The sequence below is a fragment of the Lithobates pipiens genome, unplaced genomic scaffold (genome assembly GCF_037356315.1).
Source record: "Lithobates pipiens isolate NorthernLeopardFrog02 unplaced genomic scaffold, aLitPip1_a1.2 Scaffold_22, whole genome shotgun sequence".
Lineage (NCBI taxonomy): Eukaryota > Metazoa > Chordata > Amphibia > Anura > Ranidae > Lithobates > Lithobates pipiens.
Window position 1 is genome coordinate 75,296,687 of NW_027507784.1, and position 20,656 is coordinate 75,317,342.

Here is a 20,656-nt window from a genome sequence, read left to right on the forward strand (position 1 = left end):
AGCCCTTACCTTTAACCACAACAACATAATGGCCATAATTACAGAGTTGTTATATATTTTTTACCTTCTGTACCAGACAAATTACAAAAAACCCAAATCAGATGTATGCTGCAATATGTCAAGACAAGAATTTCCGGGTAATATACATTACATTAAAATGTATGTAAAGCCAAACTTTTATTTTGTATAACGTAGGGAAAGGTACTACCAGTTTGCTTACGCGCAGCCAAGCATTTCCTCTTTTTCCTCACTATTGGAGCCTTCTCACATCTGGACCATTGGAAACCCCCACTCCCTCTATTGGGACTATTCAATAGTTATGCCCAGCAATACCAAGGACTCATTTTTGTTCTTCACCAACATTCCATTTTATGATTTAACTTTAGCCTTTCTTTCAGACTAGACTACTGTTACATTTGTTGAAGCTGTATTATTTTTGTTTTGTTGAGATGCCTTTAGTGCCGTGTTATATGTGCCTTCTTTTTGCATTACCCTTATCATATTACCTCTATATAATCTTCTATTTATGCAATAAAAAAATTGTACAAATAGACCCCTGTCAGTTTAGATTTTTCTATCTATGGCGCAATGGGGAGTATTCCCCTGCCTTGGAGATGAAAAAAAATGAGGCTTCAAAAAATATTGAAAATTGACTTCCCCTCTTAGGTATTTCTCAGTAGAACATATTTCCCCATTGAAATTTTTCCCACTCAGTAGTTGTGCCATTGACAACTATAACATTTTAGATTTCCCATCACTGATTTAGTTAGAATGGTCACCAAGATCAATACAGAGGGTAAATCTAATCAGTGGAGACACAAACAGCAAAGGGTTCTAGCATATCCCTACTTTATCCAAAACATTTTAAAAAAGAACCCCTCATTTGTTTTTTAGTCCCTCGTTCACATCAGACCCCCTTCTTCACATGAGTGCCCATTCTCATCAGATTCCCTCTTTTACATCAGATCTAACCTTCACTTCAGAGCCCCATTTTCCATCAGAGCCCATCTTCACATAAGGGTTCCCCCATTCACATGAGAGTCCCCCTTTAATGCGAGAGTCCTCCTTTCACACCAGAGTCCCTCCTTCGCAACACAGCCCCCTGAAATCAGGACTCTCCCTTCACATCAGAGTCCTATTTCAAATTGAATCCCCTCTTTACATCAGAGTCATCAGCCTTCCTACCTTACAATTTATGTCTGGAGGAAAAGAGAATTCATCTCCAAATATGAAAAGGCTTCTTTACAGTAAGCCCTTGTACACACGGTCGGAGATTCCGACAACCAAATCCGTCGGATTTTGTCCAACGGATTTTGTCCGAAACTGTTGTATACACACTGTCGGACAAAGTTGTCGGGAAATCCGACATGATGACGTTATTTCATTACGACGGGACTATGTTCACGCTAGTAGCCAATAGCCTTGGTGTAGGAATTTGATCTGAGCATGCGTGGCACTTTGTCCGATCGGAATTCTCTACACATGATCGGAGTATGTCCGATCGGAGCATTTTGTCAGAAAATATTTCCGGCAAGTTGTAAAAGTTGGTCCGACGGATATTCCGACGGAAACAGTCCGATGCAGACCACACACAGTCGGAATATCTGACAAAACGCTCCGATCGGACACATTCCAACGGAATCTCCGACCGTGTGTACAAGGGCTAAGAGTTGTGAACATGTGGAATATACTCCCTAAATAGCTGGTTCTGGCTAGCTCAGTAGATTTTTTTTTTTTTAAAGGCCTGAATTATTTCCTAGATACACATATTATACAGGCATACCCCACTTTTAAGTACACAATGGGGTTTATTTACTAAAGGTGGAAAGTGCAAAATCAGGATCACTTCTGCATAGAAACCAATGAGCTTCTAACCTCAGCTTGTTCAATTAAGTTTTGGTAATAAAACCTGGAAGCTCATTGGTTTCTATGCAGAAGTGATCCTGATTTTGCACTTCCCAGCTTTAGTAAATAAACCCCATTATTTATAGGTAAAGTCAATCAAGGGAATATCTAATTGCCTGTTGGGGGATCAAGAAGGAATTTGTTCCCCTGCTGGAGAAAAGTGTGTTATGTTTATTGTTTTTTTTTTGCCTTCCTCTGGTTCAACTGTGTATATAAGACTGTATACATTCTTCCCTTCTATTGATTGAACTGGATGAACTTTTTTCAAGCAGACTAACTATATAACTATGTAACAATCTTCACCACAGTGACAGCATGGCACAAGATGGGAGGCAGAAAAGGCCCTCTTCTAAATGCGGGGTGGTTCTGGATGCCACTGCTCTGGTGGATCTGGTTCTCGCCTTTCTATGGTGCAGTCTGGGCGACAATCTGCAATAGCTGTGTGTCCTGGCCACTCAGCATCATTGGTTGTTATGGTGCTGGCGGCTGACCCACCTGCACCATAGAAACACTTGTCATAAATACTGGATGAGTTGCTGCAGTCCAGGCAAAATCTTATAGTGGGGTGGATGTGGCCCACAGGGATTCATTTAGAAACTCCTGATTTAGATTATCTGTTTGCTGATCATCTGTTTGCTGAGAAACACAACAGTAATATTATAAAGGGTCCTGTGTTTTGTAATTCTGAAATCCCTTTTTAGTGAATTTGGAATGTCAGCTCTTGGCAAAGAATTCAAACAATGCTCTATGTACATTTTTTTTGTCAGTTACATGGTCTTATATTTCATTAACTCATTATTATTATTTTTTCTTAATAAAGAAAGCAGGGTACTGCAGCTTGAAAACACAGGCATCTCTACTGTGACAATAAAGCTGTAAATCAAATTCCTTTGATACTCACCATTCCGAGTTCCTTGTGTTTCAGATATCAATGAGTGCTTACTCCTGGGGAGCTGTTCCCACCACTGTACCAACATGAAAGGCTCCTACAAATGCACCTGTGACAGAAACTTCATAGAACAGGGCCACAGCTGCGTTATAAAAGGTAAATAAAAATAAAAATAAAAGAGAATATAAAATATATTACTGTTTTTTTTTCCTCATCCATAGTTTTCCAGATTTTTTTAAAAGTGATTTATCTTCAAAACAAATGTACTAATTCAGGAGTTATCTAGATTATGTAAAAATAGAGCCAATCAATCAGAGTAGTATCAATTTATGTGGTTGCCATGGACTGCACTTTGCCTCATTATGTCTAAAAATACATTTTTAGATATTTGCAGTGGATGGCAAACATGCCATCCACAATTATTATTTTTTGTATGTTTGCTTATCAGCTGGCTTTATAACCTCCATACCCCATGAAAAAAAAAAAAAAAAGTCAAGACTATGGGAGTTATTTACGAAAGGCAAATCCACTTTGCACTGCAAGTGCACTTGAAAGTGCATTTGGAAGTGCAGTCGCTCTAAATCTAAGGGGTAGATCTGAAATGAGTGGAAGCTCTGCTGATTTTATCATCCAATCATGTGCAAACTAAAATGCTGTTTTTTTTTTATTTTCCTTGCATGCCCCCCTCAGATTTACAGCGACTTTACTTCCAAGTGTACTTTCAGTGCAAAGTGGATTTTCCTTTAGTAAATAACCCCTGTTGAGTTTGTCTATAGACATCACAAGATGGTTGAACATCCAGGCATTACTCAACTAAAGATGTCTTTCCATCCATTGTCAGAAGTGCCAGGACACGTTTCTCTGATGCCCAAGACAAAGATTCCAGAGTGTGCCTCCCCCTTCCTCCCCCACGAGCTGAGGTTGATGGAACATGCACATAGCCATATGTAATAGCCAAGTTGGCACAGAGTACAGAAACAGACATTGTCCAATGGCATTAAGATTACCACTTTTGGCCCTAAGACAGCTGAACTGAATGGGGGATGGACAGGACAATTCAGAGGCAAGAGGCTCCCGACACAAATGTCTTCCCCCCAGCATAGCGTTCAAGGCAGGAGCTTTTTCTGTATAAAGATGAACAATTGAGCTGCTGAGTGATTAGAAATGTGTAACATTTCTGAAATTGGGATGGTGCCTTTAGAAACATGATTGTCTGAGACCAAAATTTTTGTACATTGGAAAAATATGTCTACAAAATAGATTTTTGTCTTACTTTTTATTACAGCTGAACTCCATTAATTATTTGTATTCCATACTTACATTAATCCAGCTTAGTACAACGCAAGTATGCATTACTCGTACCCGATGGATCACTGGGGAAGCTGGAAATCACTGTAGTTGGTGCTCAAGTTCTATGTGAGCAACTGTCTTACTGCACAGCTGGTTTTTAAAGAATTTGTAATGTTTTAAATGAATACAGGGTGATCTCTGATACGAAGAGGTAGAGATTGTGGAGCCTTTTCTCTCCTCCTTGATCAATCAGAGAATGCCCTGTATTCATCAAAAAATACAAGGTGGTCTATGAATGGTGGCATTACCGAGCGAGCACCTCCCAACCCAAGATAGACCAATGTAAATATGCAATACAAATAATTAATGGAGTTTGGTTTTAAACATATGAATGGTTAGAAGAAAGTAACTTTTAAGAAGTACTGTTTTGATGATTTATTCCCACCAAATGTGTGATTATTTGTGATTATTTAAAGTATATTTAAATTCTCAGAACATTAATATTGGATAACATTATTTTTTGGTTACATATATATGTATATTTCCCCTTTCTTTCTTTTTTTTTTTTTTTGTTTTCGTTCATCAAGTACATTCTGTAGCCATTTTGTATGAACTTGAACATGTTATAGTTTTAGGCCTCATGCACATTGCTGCTCCTTAACTCAAGTTTTTGGAGCTTTTGGTGTTTTTTTGCCATAGCCCCTCAACACAACTCAGTAAAAGCCAACGTGTCCATGCACACATAGGCTTTTAGCAGAGTTTACAAGCAGTAACATTTAGAGGCCATCAAAGCTACTTCTCCAGAACAAAGAAGAATCTAGTTCAGAAGAGTGAAGTTTTGGTAGAAAAATAATAGATGCAGCAAAAACACCTGTAAATGCGTGTTGGCATTAATTAATTTCAATGGTAAGAAGACATATTCTGGCCAATTCTGGCCAATGAAATTGATTAACACTCAAACGCTTGACACTGCTAAACGCTGGTAAACATAGCTAAAAGCAGTTCACGTGTTTATCAGCGTCCAGCGTTTTTCTACTGCCCGGGGAAAGACATCTGTTAGGTTGCTCGTCTTCTGTAAGTAACCCCTGGTAGCCTAGGCTAGGATTGAAGAGCGGAGGTCCCTTTCACCGGTGGACAAAACATTACACATACACGCTATTGTACGTGAATAATGAATGTGCCTATTGAAGCACACACAACAATTTTATTTAGTTTGAACAGAAGGACAGCCCTGTGGTTTAACCAATCAGGGACTGCCACATAAAATATGCAAGATAGTATATTTTACTACGTCATCATGGTTTTTTGTACAAACAATTTCTGCCTAGAAACAAAAAGCTAAATATATATATTCACAGTTTAGAATGTTTCTTAGATGTAATCCAAGATAGGCCTGTGGTCTAACGCCATAAAGTTACTTCTGCTCTTAAAAGGAAGTAGCTTAACCACATCCAACTGTTCTGAACAGATAACTAACCTTGTGATAAAATACATTGTACAAGTAAAAAACACATATGACCTTAAGCAATAGATTTCTATGTCATGCTAACAGTAATTTTCCAATACCCAAAATGGATGTCTTCTAACAAGATGGTTCCCTCATTTACCTTATAATCCTCCCTTTGATCATTCTGTGATTTACATAATGATCATTCCTTTTCTAATTTAAAAGCACAGGCTTCATACTCCGAACCCTTATGCTCTTGGTTTTTATACCATACCGTTGGATCCTTAACAATGGAAGTGAGTTTCAGATCCTTCGGAGCGACCGTGTTTCCCTTTTTACATAAACATTTGATTATCTTATAACAGGCATATAAAAATAGAATGAAGAGAATCACAGTGACAATTGTCATGGCAGCATTTCGGAGCCAAGATATTAATCCCCCAAAACTAAAACTGCTCGAGAAGGGATCCCAGTTTTTTCCTATGTTCCTTGCCTCTTTCTGTAGTTTATTTACCTCTTCCCTGTGTTGAGCAATAACGTCATAGTAGTCTGGGACTTCGATGCTGGTATTATGAATCCAGGTACAGCACTCATAATCCTCAGTAGTCTCACAGAGGCCAGTAAGGGCTGCACTCATACTTTCTATAGCCAACTCATGTAGTTCTAGTTGCTTCCTAATTGCCCTAGTTTCTAGATTTAGTTTGGTTATGTCATCAGAATTTTCCTCCAGAATCTCATCAATTATGCCAGTGTAATTATTTAATCTTTTCATTAGGTCAATTCCCCACCCTGTCCAGGAAGGGAACCATGCCCAGGCCATATCTTTTCCTAAAAACAATTCTCGTTTATTACGGTGTCTAAGGGGATATCTAGGATGCATGCTGGCTTCAAGGAGGTGACTTCCCTTGTTATCCCCTAATACCCCCATAATAGGAACCAGGGCTGCAAGGTAACACCACCCCTGGGGTTTGGTTGGGATCCAGGGGTGACAGAGTTTGCCGCAGCATATATATATGGTATTTCCTAGAGCTAGGGGTCGTTTATGGAACACGTTCCTAAGAGTATCAGAAAGGCCAGAGAGCACCAGAATTGACATTAATTGGTGTATTGTAGTCTTGGTACTGGAGCTAAGAAAGTCTAAAAAGGTGGCATTTAGGGTGGGATCTGAAGTATGGAAGAAAGAAGGACTGTTAAATGATGTCATTGAAATGTTAAGTTTTGCTTGTTTGCAAACCTCGGCTCCATCTGTGGTGTTTCCCAGTCGGAAACACCAGTCTGGGAAGTGGCTTCTACCTATAATTTGGAAAGTGAGGGTTTTATTTGGACGGGTCCTAGTAACATTCGTTAGGACGATAGGGGGTGTTCCATTAAGGAGGGGGGTAAAATTCAAGGGGACTGCCATGAGAGGGATTCTAGCTGTACTGGGATGTAGCTTGCTGCAAATCCAGCATTTCTCAAAACCAGATTTTTGAGCATAGCTATATTTGAATTTTAGTAGTAACATCTTGTTAGTCAGTCCCTTAGGTGACTCATTAACGGGTACAATACTTCTACTATGTCTTTGGCCGGGGGTATTATTCATCTTAGGTGGTCCACATATCCCTTTTAATAGACCTAAATCTTCTGGATGATATATACAGTTGGCTATAAACCATGTGGGCAGGAATACAAATAGTACCAGACTACCCCAAAGGCATACAGCCTTCCCTGACACTGATGGAGAAAGCATCTTTGTTTTTTTTTAAAGTTCTGATTATTTGTTATCTAAGAGTTCTGTTCTTCTTCTTCGTTTCTCATCCCGGCAGTTGTTGGCTCTGTTTTGTCCTTTTGAGGGGGTGTGGGATCTTCCAGGGAAATTTGTTCTATGCCTCTCTGAACTTCTTGTAGATCTTGTTCTTGGGAGTTGCTGCTCTGTCACTGCCAGGGGCTCTGGAGTCGAGGGAAGCTGGGGACACTTTTTAAGACGGCTGGCGTGGATCCAGGTGTTTCCTAGGTCTGTTAACACTGCGGTCCTGGATACCTTTTCCACCTTCCATGGTCCTGAGAAAGCCGGTCCGATACTCTTTCTTTGTGCTAATTGTTTGATCAGCACTTTATCCCCAGGGATGAAGGGATGCGTTGGTTCTGTGGGAAGAGGGAAAAAAGGTGACAGAAACTTGTTCGTTTATTTCGTGGAGCATACTTACCAGATTTTTCACGTACATTTCCTGTTGGGAATAAATGTCAATATCAGTGTCTTGGTCTAATGGGGGTAATTCTATGTTTGCGGGGATTCCCATGAGGACCTCAAAGGGTGATAATTTTGTTCTTGCATGTGGATCTTCCCCTCTTTTGACCAAAGACCTTCAGGGTCTTTGGTCAATCCTTCCTTTGTCCAAAAATGGACATCATCTTCTGTGGCCATTGATTGCATCTGTGCTATGACAGTTTTAAAGTTAGGTGCTGCGAAGTGTTCCTTGAAAAACATTGTTGTGGGGGCAGGTGGGTTAGGGGAAAAGGCAGCAGCTCTTTTAGCTTCTCTGTCAGCAAGAGCATTCCCTTTTGAAACACGACTGCTGTCAGAGGAGTGTGTCTTTACTTTAATTATGGCTACCTTTTTTGGAAGAAGAATGGCTTGGAGGAGAGCACTAATCTGTGTGGAGTTGCCAATTATTTTGTTGTCTGCGGTTTTAAAACCTCTATTGGCCCATATCACACCAAAATCATGCACCACTCCAAAAGCATATCTACTGTCTGTGTAGACGTTCACCTCTTTACCGGTGAATAGAATGCAGGCCCTAGTGAGGGCTTCTAACTCTGCTACCTGGGCTGAAGAAGGAGGTAATGATTTTGCCTCCAGTACGATGTCTGGTAGTTGAACAACTGCATAACCGGTTAAAAAGGTGGAGTCAGAGGGACGTGAGCAGCTACCGTCAACGAAAACATCCTCTGCACCTGAGATAGGGGTGTCAGTGAGATCCGGTCTGGGACTGGTAATAGCAGCAACCTTTTCCGAACAGTCATGTATAATGTCTGGGTCATGTGGTAAACGCAACATGGAATGCAAAAGGCGCACAGCGGGGTTGCTGGCAGGCACATATTTGAGTGTGAGGTTATCAGTGTTCATCAGTGTTATCTCATAACCACTAAGTCTTTGCGAGGTCATATGTTGGGTATTCATGTTCTGAATAAGATGCGTGACTGAATGAGTGGTATAGAGAGTCAATGGGTGACCTAGCACTAATTTGTTTGCATCTTGTACAGACATTGCACAGGCAGCAAGATTTTGGAGACAGAATGGCATTCCCTGTACTTGGATGGGGAGTTTTTTTTAGATAGGTAGGAGACAGGGCGGTAGCCTGTTCCATGCTGTTGTGTCAAAACCGCGGCAAAAGAGGTCCCCGAGACTACACAGTATAGTTGAAAAGCTTTACCATAGTCTACCAACCCTAGGGCGGGAGCATTTGACAGACTGTTTAATAGAGCTTGAAAAGCTTGTAGTCTGTCTTCAGTCCAATCTATTAATTTAGGGGCTGTCGAGCCAGTAGCCTCTCTTAGGATACTATCACAATGAGAACAGTCAGGGATCCATTGGCGGCAATATACAATTGCACCCAAAAATGAGAGTAGGGCGGCCTTGTCTTTTGGGGGACTGAGAGCTCGAAGGGCTGCGGCACGTTTGGGGGACACTAGCCTTGTCCCTTCCTTTAGAATGCACCCTAGGTATTCTACCTGTGGCTGGCACCATTGTATTTTCTTCCTTGAGGCTAGATGCCCGGCGTGAGCTAGGTGTTGTAACAGTGATGTTGAATCGACCGCACAATCTTCAGCAGTTCGACTGCACAGGAGCAGGTCATCCACATACTGTATCAGTACCGACCCTCGCTCAGATGTCCAAGACTTGACAGTCTCGTTGAGTACCATAGAGAAGGCGGCTGGACTGTCTACATACCCTTGCCAGGTTAGTTGGCCCCCGGCCCAGGAGAAAGCAAACATAGGTTGGGCTTCCTCTGCAATGGGAATGCTAAAGAAAGCATTCGCTAAATCAATTACTGTGTAGCATAGAGAGTCTGCCGGTATGCATGAAAAAATAAGTGATGTCTGAGACTAGGGGTGGGAGGGGAATCACTTGTTTGTTTACTGCTCTGAGGTCTTGTACAAGTCTCCACTCCCCACTGGCCTTTTTTACGGGGTAAATGGGCGTGTTCCAGGGACTGATGATCGGTCTCAGGATACCTTTTGATATGTAATCATTAATTTGAGGGGAGATGCCTTGGACTTTCTCTGGGGGTAGGGGATACTGTTTTTGATATTGTATCCCTGCATCTGATCGCATTTGGGGTGCATATGGTGTGCAATTAATAAAGCCCACACTACCTTTGTTTTCTGCCCAAATCGTGTGATGGTCAAGGGAGGAAGGTATCATCAGAAAGAAACTCCTGTGTGCATGTCTTTTTGGGAACCCTCTGTGTGCATGTCGCTTAGGGCCATGTAAGTCACATAATGGTGAACTAGCGGTAAGGGAACCTTCTTTATTAAACTTAATGGTAATACACAGTTGTGCCAAGAGGTCCCGTCCCATACGGGGCACAGGGCATGAGGACAAGACGGCAAAAGTTTGGGTACATAATTTCTGTCCTTCTGGAGTGGCTACAGTCAGTGGTGGAGTGATGGGATGGGTGACAGGTGTCCCATTAATACCAACAGAGTTTCCCTCGGTGCATTATTTGTGGCTGTGTAGGATATTGGGGTAGTGGTTGACGAGGGTTCTGGTATGGCAGATAACGGGGATACTGTGGGCGGGTCTGGGGGTTAAATCCCCTGCCTCTGCCTCTTGCTCTAATCTGTCCAGTCCTATAAGGGCACTGGGATTTCCAATGTCCTTGCTGTCCACAATTGCCTATATTTTCCAAGGCATTTGTTCCATGCACAGAAACAATCCTTCATGTATTGTGGGTCAGCCCCTTTGCAGGGAGGATAAGAATGCTTATGTACCTGACAAATTTTACTGACTTCTTGCCAGTCTTCCTCAGTACAAGGACCATATGGCCCTGGGTCATGTATCCCCAATTGCTGACACCTTTCTCGGACTTGTGTCCAAAATGGTTCTACCTGGGGGCCAGGGATCATATTACTGACAAATTCATAGGGTGATGGGGTGGCCATAGCTTGGGTTGCTGCAGTATTCCCCATCTAGTAGTCTGGGCAGTGTGTGTCTAGTGGCAGGACACAGGTGATAACACCCGGTTTGTCCAACAATCCGGTCTCTGGTCTGGGAGTAGGATCCCTGATCTTTTTTGGGGCAGATGGACTTATATAAAACTATGAAGATTTACCCTTAATATACGATGAAGGGTAAATTTTTCCTGGTGGCGGGATATACCCCTCTTACACCAAGTCTGCAAGAGAACCCCCCTGGTCTGGTGGTCAGTAAAATCCACTTGTCATCTATTCTTAGGAAGAGTAGACCTAACGTGCAATGGGGGCAGGCGGATACTATGTCACTACAAGAGGGCTCCTCATATTCTGCACTTATTTAAACAACAACAATTATTTTCCTTATACTCTATATTAAAACTTATACTCTATATACTTACACGTGTACCTAGAGAGAAACAGACATATTCTTAATATACTTTAAGACATGAAATAACCATATTGCAATACATTTATCAATTTATAGTGCACTTTTTTTTAAAAAAAAAATTTTTTCAAATGGGCGTCCACTCCACCAATCCCTTTGTCACGGGCGTAATCTACTACTTCCCGTGTTAAAAATACTATCACCAATAGTTTTAAGTCAGACCAACCTAGTCGGACTCCCCTAAACCTATAAATTCCTTGCGAGCCCTTTTAACCTCCCGAGGGACCAGCCTAGTTCCTCGCGAAGGCACAGTTACTTCTTTTAATTTTAAACTAAGTTCGTAGCGGCCGCCCGGACAGAGTAAGTGTTTACACCATTCACCAATCAGGTAAAAAAGAGTAAAGTGACTTACCTGTCGCAAGACGAGACGAACCCCACTTTGCTGGTACCAAAACTGTTAGGTTGCTCGTCTTCTGTAAGTAACCCCTGGTAGCCTAGGCTAGGATTGAAGAGCGGAGGTCCCTTTCACCGGTGGACAAAACATTACACATACACGCTATTGTACGTGAATAATGAATGTGCCTATTGAAGCACACACAACAATTTTATTTAGTTTGAACAGAAGGACAGCCCTGTGGTTTAACCAATCAGGGACTGCCACATAAAATATGCAAGATAGTATATTTTACTACGTCATCATGGTTTTTTGTACAAACAATTTCTGCCTAGAAACAAAAAGCTAAATATATATATTCACAGTTTAGAATGTTTCTTAGATGTAATCCAAGATAGGCCTGTGGTCTAACGCCATAAAGTTACTTCTGCTCTTAAAAGGAAGTAGCTTAACCACATCCAACTGTTCTGAACAGATAACTAACCTTGTGATAAAATACATTGTACAAGTAAAAAACACATATGACCTTAAGCAATAGATTTCTATGTCATGCTAACAGTAATTTTCCAATACCCAAAATGGATGTCTTCTAACAAGATGGTTCCCTCATTTACCTTATAACATCTATGGAGTATCCAGTGTGGATGAACCCTTACTGTGGTGACTACGGCAGAATGTACTAGCAGCAGTTAAAATATATAAGTGTTGTCATCCTATAAAAGGTTGCATGGTCTTATCTTACTGGTAGGATCACCAGATTTGATTGTGCTGAAAAATGGAGACGGATTGTTCTTTCAAACATTACATTAGTTTTGAATGGAGTGTTAGGTCCCTTGTTGGTTTGTTCCCATTGGAAGATTTTTTTGTCCCTGTAGTCAGTGTTCCAGACACATAAAGTCCTGGGAAATCAACATTTTACAGGAGCCACAAGAACAGGAGGTAAAAGCAAATATTCTAATGGAGACACTTGACTAAGAGATATCCTCTTGATTACTGTTGTGTCTTTATAGAGGAGCTCCAGGCTCCAGGTTCCCCCATAAATTAAAAGTCAGTTGCTACAAATACTGTAGCTGATAAATTTTAATATTAGGGCACTTACCTGTCCAGGAATCCAGCGGTGTCTTCACCCGAGCCGATTCTTCAATCGACTATAGGATGCTGGCACCGCCATCCTGACTTCACAGCCGGTTTCCTACTGCACATGCACAAAGTGCAGTGCACTTTGTGAATGGGCCTTAGTCTTCTGGGCATGTGAATTGTCCCAAAAGGCTGCTGGGGAATGAGGGAGGTATAACTTCTTGCTCAGTTTGCTGCAACTGGACTGAACCGTAACTGGGAACGTGTACCTGTCAAAACCAGGTACCTGCTCCCCCTCCAACCAAAAGGTGCCACATGTGGCAGTGGACGGGAGGAGGAGGCAGACCAACAGAGCTTCCTCTTTTGGGTGGAGCTTGTGGGAATATCAACAAAGAAAAAAAAAAGATTTGCCAATACAGACACTTTGATTTTTATATACACTCGAAATTTTCCTCTAATATTTTCCTTAAGACTTCCATATTTTCAGGTCCCTTTCTTATTGCTCTTATGAAAACTGAAATGAGTATCTTTTATGATTGCAGACTCAGAGGAACAAATTCTCTACGTGGCCAATGACACTGAGATCCTGGCTTTCAGACATCCATTTGGCTACAGCGTGGAATACCAGCAAATATCCCGCATTGCACACAATTCTAGGATTACTGGGATGGACACCTACCTCCAGGGCAACATGATCATTTGGAGCACTCAGTTCAACCCCGGAGGAATTTTCTATAACACCTTTCATGGAAGGGCAGGCAAAGAAACCAAGAGTGGATTGATTGTGAGTGTAAGAATCTGCTTTAGAATACTGCAGCATGTATTTTTCATCTTGAAATGTATTTTGGGGCCTGTGTCTATGATTATTGGGCTTATGTTAACGGTATCAGTTTGATATCAGACACTGATGATTCTGAGATCATTCAGAATTCATTGACAAATGCATTTGACCTGCGTTGACCTTCTTCTGATCTGTATTTGACATGCTCAAAGTTTTCTATTCAAAAAAACTTGCATGGGGATGATGCAGGTGCTAAATTAGTTGTTTAAATAATTTTTTAAAATATTAACATTTGTAGTTAGCAAAAGGAATTAGTAATTAGGTAGTTTACGGTATGCACCAGTGTCGGTTTCTAGCTTGCCATTAGAGGATCCCTTGGATCTGTGGAGGTAGGCCTAGAGGAGACAACGGACAGTGGTTTCCAGACAACTAGGCCTAAATAACACCTTCCACAACAGAAACGTGTGGCCTTCCATTGTGGATGGCCTGGAAATGCTGACTGCCTGACATCTGTATTTTTTTTTTAAATCAATGACCCTGAGCAAGCAAGAACTCCAGATCTGCACTACCAAATCAAACACTGCAAATGTAGTGATGCTCCAAGATCAGCACAGCATTTATGGAAGCAAGTCAGCAGTGGCAACCTAAATATTTATTTTATGACCATTTTCTTAAATACAAGAGCAGATGATGGAGAGCACTGCAGAATATGGCAATACAGCAAGGAATTGTTTGTAGGGCATCTGACCTAAGCTTCTATATGGGAGGAACAACTTATTCTAGCATAGTTAGGTTACAAAGCTCATGCTCTTCGCTGTTTGCACAGCTATAGCTCTGAAACAGCAGAGAGTGTTTTGGACCCAGGGCTGAAGTGGGTAATGTACTGAGTTCAAGTTTTTAGAAGTGGGTTACATACCAAGTGTCTGGGGTCAAGAGTATATAAAGTACAGAGTAAAGGGATCAGGAGGGGGTACTGTATATAGTTCAGGTCAACAACTACATAGGTCATGATTGGGTAAAGTATAGAGAACAGAAAAAAATTCCCTGTTTTTCTGATTTTTTTTCTATTACTTATCGGGGTGTGCAGCTCCCATAGATCCAATGTATATGTCCATTCCTTCTTTAAGGTATAGAGTGCATAGGTCAGGAATGGGTAACACTTGAGTGGAGAGGTCAGTAGTGAATACTATACACACTCGTCCATTGCACGGTTCTCGACAATTAAAGAGGAAGTAAACTCTCCCACGCTGAGGCTTCTTTTCATTTAGTCCATTATAATAAGTAATTATCAAACTATAGCCACTGTAATCCAGCCCAAATCGCATATTACTTACTGTTTAAAGAAACTTTAAAAAACTTGTTTCCAGGGGTTAGGCAGCACCATCTTAAGTATTGTTTTCTGAGTCCACAGTGGAGTGTATTTCCGCCCTTACATTGAGAACTTCCTGTACTGTTAACCAAGCCTCCTTCTCAATCCAACATTTCTATGACAACCCTGCTTCCCTGCTCATAGCTGACATGTTTTATTTCATAGTATTTACTTGTGCTGATTACCTAGTGTTTGCCTGTGTGAGTCCTATCAGCTTCAGCTGATAAGTCTGCAGTAATGCTGTCCCATGCCCTGCTTTATACTGCATGTGAGGTCACATGGTCACATGGTGTGTAGGAGGAAGCTCTGAGTGATTATGAAGTCTCCTGGGGTATCAGTGTTGTGTGTAGGAAGTCCTGATAACAGATAGATAAGCACACAGAGTGTGCTGTAAATCAGGGGAGTTCTGGGCATGCTCAGTGACGTCATTCTAAAGAACAAAAAGGATTAAAACAATACTAAGCAAGTAAGGAGATATCTACAATCAGTGTTCATTAGGGTTTTTTATGCTGATTTATATGGGACAAAGTTGTGGGGGAGGGTTTACAACCACTTTAAAATTCCAACCTGCCCTAGTGGATTGATAAAATAAAAAAGTAAGAGTCAAACTTTAATTATATTGTTGGAAACCATTGCACGGAGCATTATTCCTCTTATGGCAAAAAATCATTAAATAGCTACCTCTCTGTGCCCAGCCCCCCTGCTGCACTGATTAGGCCAGGGATGTTTTCTTAAATCCAAAATGTTGAAAACAGCAACAAAGAATATCTTTCATTCCCTCACTTTGGACAGAATGTGAAGCAAAATCTCCATAATGTAGCGCAAAAAAAACCCTTAAAAAAACATGGATTTTAACCATTGTTTTACAATAAATAAGAAAAAGGTTTGACTTTCGATATGCTTAAAACTATATGTTATTATGTTTTTCTTTTTTATCTTTGATGACTACAGTTACATAAAAGTATAACATTTTTGTGAAAATGTTATGAATAATAAAGACCCAACGGCTAGCCATATTCTTACCTGCTATGAAAGGGAAACTGTGTCCTGACATTGTCTCTCTCCTAGTGCCCCGAGTTCAAAAGACCCCGAGACGTAGCTGTGGATTGGGTGACGGGGAATATCTACTGGACGGATCACTCCCGAATGCACTGGTTTAGCTATTACACCACTCATTGGACAAGACTGAGATACTCCATAAATGTTGGGCAAATCAATGGACCCAACTGCACACGGCTCCTCACCAACATCGCAGGAGAACCCTATGCAATCACTGTGAATCCTAAAAAAGGGTATGTTTCTTCTTTTCCTCATGTTAATTGAGTCCTAATGGGTATTTTCAGGTACAGTGGAGGCTGGATTAGACCAGAAACACAGAAGTCAAAATATGACAATTCTATAACCTTTCCTCCTCTCTGTATCTAAATATAAAAAGATTTTGGTTTTCATTCTAAATAATTCTCTGCATTACTTAGTTCCTGTTGGGTTGATTTTTCTAAAACTGGGGAGTGCAAAATCCGGTGTAGCTGTGCATAGAAACCAATCGGGTTCTGTTTTTTTTTTTTTTGTCAAAGCTTAATTGAACAAGCTGAAGTTAGAAGTTATTAGTTACCATGCACAGCTGTACGAGATTTCGCCCTCTCCAGTTTTAGCAAATCAACCCCTGTGTCAGGTATACGCCTTTGTTTTACTGTATCTGCTGAGTGCTGGAGGCATGGTTGGCCCTTATATACTAATTAGATTCACATAACTATAGCAGAGGTGTCCTTTTCCCATTAGTGACTTACAATGCCTTGTTCTGCACTTTGGGGGTTATTTATGAAAGGCAAATCCACTTTGCACTGCAAGTGCACTTGGAAGTGCAGTCGCTCTAAATCTAAGGGGTAGATCTGAAATGAATGGAAGCTCTGCTGATTTTATCATCCAAGCATGTGCAAGCTAAAATGCTGTTTTTTATTTTCCTTGCATGTTCCCCTCGGATCTACAGAGACTTTACATCCAGGTGCACTTTCAGTGCAAAGTGGAATTTCCTTTAGTAAATAACCCCCTTTATCTCTGGGTGAAAGATGCCATCCTGGTAGAGGAAGGGCTTTGTTTTCTCATGTCAGTGCTGCCTGACTGGTGATATGATGACTGGTGGGGGAATATTCAGGAAGCAACAGGAGGTTCGTGCACTGCAGGCCTTCAGCTGTATCAAGTTTTAACATCTCCTATGCACTGAACATACTAAGGACTTTAACAAATTACATTATAACAGAAAACAACTCCATGCTCTGCTAGGGCTGTAAACCACACTAAAAACACAATATAAAAAGGAAAAACATATTTTGATTCTGAGCAATATAATTATTTTCTTTTCAGGTATCTGTTCATACCATATTATCCCTTTCCTGCTGAGCGTACGCAGATATGCGTACTCGGGTTCCGGGGGTTATACCGGGATGATGCCCGCACCTGCAGGCATCATCCCGGTACCGTTTTTTGCAGCGGGCGATTGGCTATCCAGGCATAACAACCGATGCGGCCTCTCGCCGCTGTTACCAGTGCTCCCGCTCGATCGGGAGCACCGATCAGTGATCCGACGCCTCCGGCTGCTGTAGAGGAACTGGAACGAAGCTGTAATCGGCTTCGTTCCAGTCTCCTCATCGTAAACACCGAAGCGACGTCATGACGTCACTTCCCGTTTACTCGGCTGCCAATGGCGCCGGTTTTAAAAAAATATCCGGTATTCAGAATCGCCGTTTTCGGCGATCTGAATACATTGAAGTGTTTAGACCCCCCATCCCTCCATAAAGAGGACCTGTCACCACCTATTACTGTCACAAGGGATGTTTACATTCCTTGTGACAGCAATAAAAGTGATACATTTTTTTTTTTTAAACAATTTAGTCATTTTAAAATAAATAAAATAAATAAAAAAATAAAAACATTTTTTTTAAAGCGCCCGCCGTCCCCGCGAGCTCGCGAAGCAAAGAAAACGCATACGGAAGTCGCGCCCGCGTATGTAAACGGTGTTCAAATCACACATGTGAGGTATCGCCGCGATCGTCAGAGCGAGAGCAATAATTCTAGCACTAGACCTCCTCTGTAACGCTAACACGGTAACCGTAATTTTTTTTTAAAGCGACGCCTATTGAGATTTTTAGGTACCGTTCTTTGTCGTCAATCTAGTGCGCGCAATTATAAAGTGTGACATGTTTGGTATCTATTTACTCTGCGTAACATTATCTTTCACATTACGCAAAAAAATTGGGCTAATTTTACAGTTTTTTTTTTTTTTTATTCATGAAAGTGTCCCTTTTCCCAAAAAGTTGCGTTTAAAACACCACTGCGCAAATACCGTGTGACATAAAATATTGCAACAATCGCTGTTTTATTCTCTAGAGTCTCTGCTAAAAAAATATATATAATGTTTGGGGGTTCCAAGTAATTTTCTAGCAAAAAATATGGATTTTAACTTGTAAACACCAAATTCCAAAAATAGGCTTAGTCATGAAAGGGTTATACACACTTTCATGTATATACTACCCATTGGCATATGAGGACAACACTATGTTGCTATAAAACTATCTCACAGCAATTAGAAGCATTTATTGGTCTGATTCTGCTGAATAGATCTCTAGTATTTTGTATTTTACATTTTTCTTTTACTTGTTTAAATCATTGTTTGCCTACATTTTCTCTTCTTCTTTTTTTCTCCTTGGCCAACATAAGGATGATGTACTGGACAGTCATTGGAGATCACTCACATATTGAAGAGGCAGCAATGGATGGGACTTTAAGAAGAATATTGGTGCAAAAAAACCTGGAGAGGCCAACAGGTATGTGATTTATTTGTAAAGTTTAGTATGAGTGTAATCCAATTAAAGCTGAACTCCAGGCAGATGTAAAAGGTACAAATTGATGCAGCTTTGTATTCATTAATGCATAATTTATTTACATAATCATTTATTCATTACTTGTTTCAATGCAAGCAGTGTATGTGTGTGACTTTGACTTCCTATCAGCTTCTTTCACTCTGTGTATAGCATATATATATATATATATATATATATATATATATATATATATATATATATATATATATATATATATATATATATATATATATATATAGTCTGTGTATAGCAGAGCTCAGATGTGGGGGGAGGGAGGAAAGGCAGCACACGGAGCCAACTGGTTGTGCTGCAGTGTAAGGAGCACACTGATGGGAGGAGGGAGCAGAGGGACAGAGGAATGATATCATCACCCTGCTGCTTCTCCTATGAATGACTGTCCTATATACAGGTTGGGAGAAAGACAAAACCTGTAAGTGTCACTAAACTACAGCAGAATCTAAATGATGTCTCTTCCCATTTGTACTAGTAGGGATGATTGGGGCGTATATATCCTAGGAAAGGAAATGTGGGGGTGGGTGGGGGGGTTGTGCTAGGAGGAGGATGGGGGGGTTGTGCTGGGAGGGGCTGGAGAGGATGTGTACTTAGAGGGGAAATGTTAAAGGGTAGAGTGATTGTGCTAGGAGGAGTATTTTATTTGGGGGGGATTTGACGAGAGAGAGGATTTGAGCTGGGAGGGGAGATTTCAGAGGGGGGTGCAGATATTTCCTGGGAGGAGGGGGAATTTATACTTAAGGGGTATGCATGCTGACACATAATTTTTTTACATCTTGGGCAGGGAAGCGCAGTTTGGACTCTAGGTGACCTTGTTTCGGTGCTGGAGGATTTGCTATATCTGAATTTGGGAGGACATCATGCCATTTATTTTGTTTGTTTGTTCGTTTGTTTTTGCATTGGGATATGCCTTAAAATTCATACCAGATCAAGGGTATCCCGGCCACTTTATTTACATAGCTGGGGTTTCTGACCAATAAACGAATAGGGCCTGTTATGCCATTAGTTAAAGGACAATGCAATGCAGGTGCTGGCACCCATCGCTTCCCTAATAACGATTGACTGTAGAAGAAGGAAAAAAACAGCTACAATATATAATATACAGCTCCTGCCAAATGGGCTCAAAGTCTACCCAATCAAGCAGAGTTTGGTGCAAACTAGGAGCTTTATTACTCGTGATGCCTTGAAATAGGACTTGGCTAAGGTTTGTTTGTATAGACTTGTAATGTTGTCAGCTTAGATGAGGTTTTAGAGAGATTTTTTTTTTTTTTATTAAGTGGCCCCATGTTGTTAAAGTGGTTGTACAGTCACAAGGTTTTTTACCTTTGTGCATTCTGTGCATGAAGGTAAAAAAAACCTTTCCGTGTACAGCAGACCCTCCAGTCCCCCCTAATACCTATCCAAGCCCCCTCTTGATTCAGCGATGTCCATGAGAGCCTTACCTCTCCCGGGACTAGCATTACTGATTGGCAGCAGTGGGAGCCAGTGAGCCAATCAGGAGATGGAAGGGGCAGGGACAAGCCATAGCTCCATGTGTAAATGGACACACAGAGCTGTTGCTCAGGAGCGCGCCTGCTTGGGTGCTCACACAGCAAGCTGCTTGCTGTGGGGGCACCCGGCAGGAAGGAGGGAAAAAGAGCACCGGCAAGAAACCTGTGAAGAGGAGGGTCTGGGCTGCTCTATGCAAAACCACTGCACAGAGCAGGTAAGTATAACATGTTTGTTATTTAATAAAAACTAAAGGCAAGGCTTTCATATCACTTGAACAGTCATAGGGCACAATTCACTAAAATCCTTGAGCTCAAGTGTGAATCCAGTCTGAGCTGGCAAACAAAAATGCTCTCTGAACCAATAGAATTACCCCATGGGCCATATGCCAGTCAAGCTGATGCAAAGGTGGAAGTAGGGAACAGACGCACAATATGTTCACCGCCAATGATTTTAAAGGCAAATTTGCCTAATAGCCATTCCACCTTCAGAAAGCTATTATCAGTTCATATTCATAAACAGCTCTGTCTTTAGATACCAGTACAAGCATACCCCACTTTTAA

The 20,656-nt window shown here is 41.2% G+C and overlaps 2 protein-coding genes across 2 annotated transcripts in view; one reads left to right on the plus strand and one right to left on the minus strand.

The window, feature by feature from the left end:
* The window catches only part of LRP1B (LDL receptor related protein 1B), a 2,110,020-nt gene that overhangs the window by 1,966,524 nt on the left and 122,840 nt on the right, over positions 1–20,656 (plus strand). The window contains exons 76-79 of the mRNA XM_077447755.1: positions 2,831–2,950; positions 13,108–13,349; positions 15,784–16,007; positions 18,430–18,536. Coding sequence (XP_077303881.1) covers positions 2,831–2,950; positions 13,108–13,349; positions 15,784–16,007; positions 18,430–18,536 — 693 coding nt within the window. The remainder of the gene's footprint in view (positions 1–2,830; positions 2,951–13,107; positions 13,350–15,783; positions 16,008–18,429; positions 18,537–20,656) is intronic.
* LOC143923834 (uncharacterized) lies at positions 5,269–12,103 on the minus strand. The gene is made up of 2 exons (XM_077447754.1): positions 11,507–12,103; positions 5,269–7,655 (listed from the first exon to the last, which is right to left on the minus strand). Exon 2 carries the CDS (start codon positions 7,258–7,260, stop codon positions 5,734–5,736), a length of 1,527 nt encoding a protein of 508 aa, XP_077303880.1. The 5' UTR covers positions 7,261–7,655; positions 11,507–12,103; the 3' UTR covers positions 5,269–5,733.

Bases quoted from the DNA above. Each gene is read 5' to 3' on its own strand.
- LOC143923834 (XM_077447754.1), bottom strand. From the start codon at position 7,260: ATGCTTTCTCCATCAGTGTCAGGGAAGGCTGTATGCCTTTGGGGTAGT.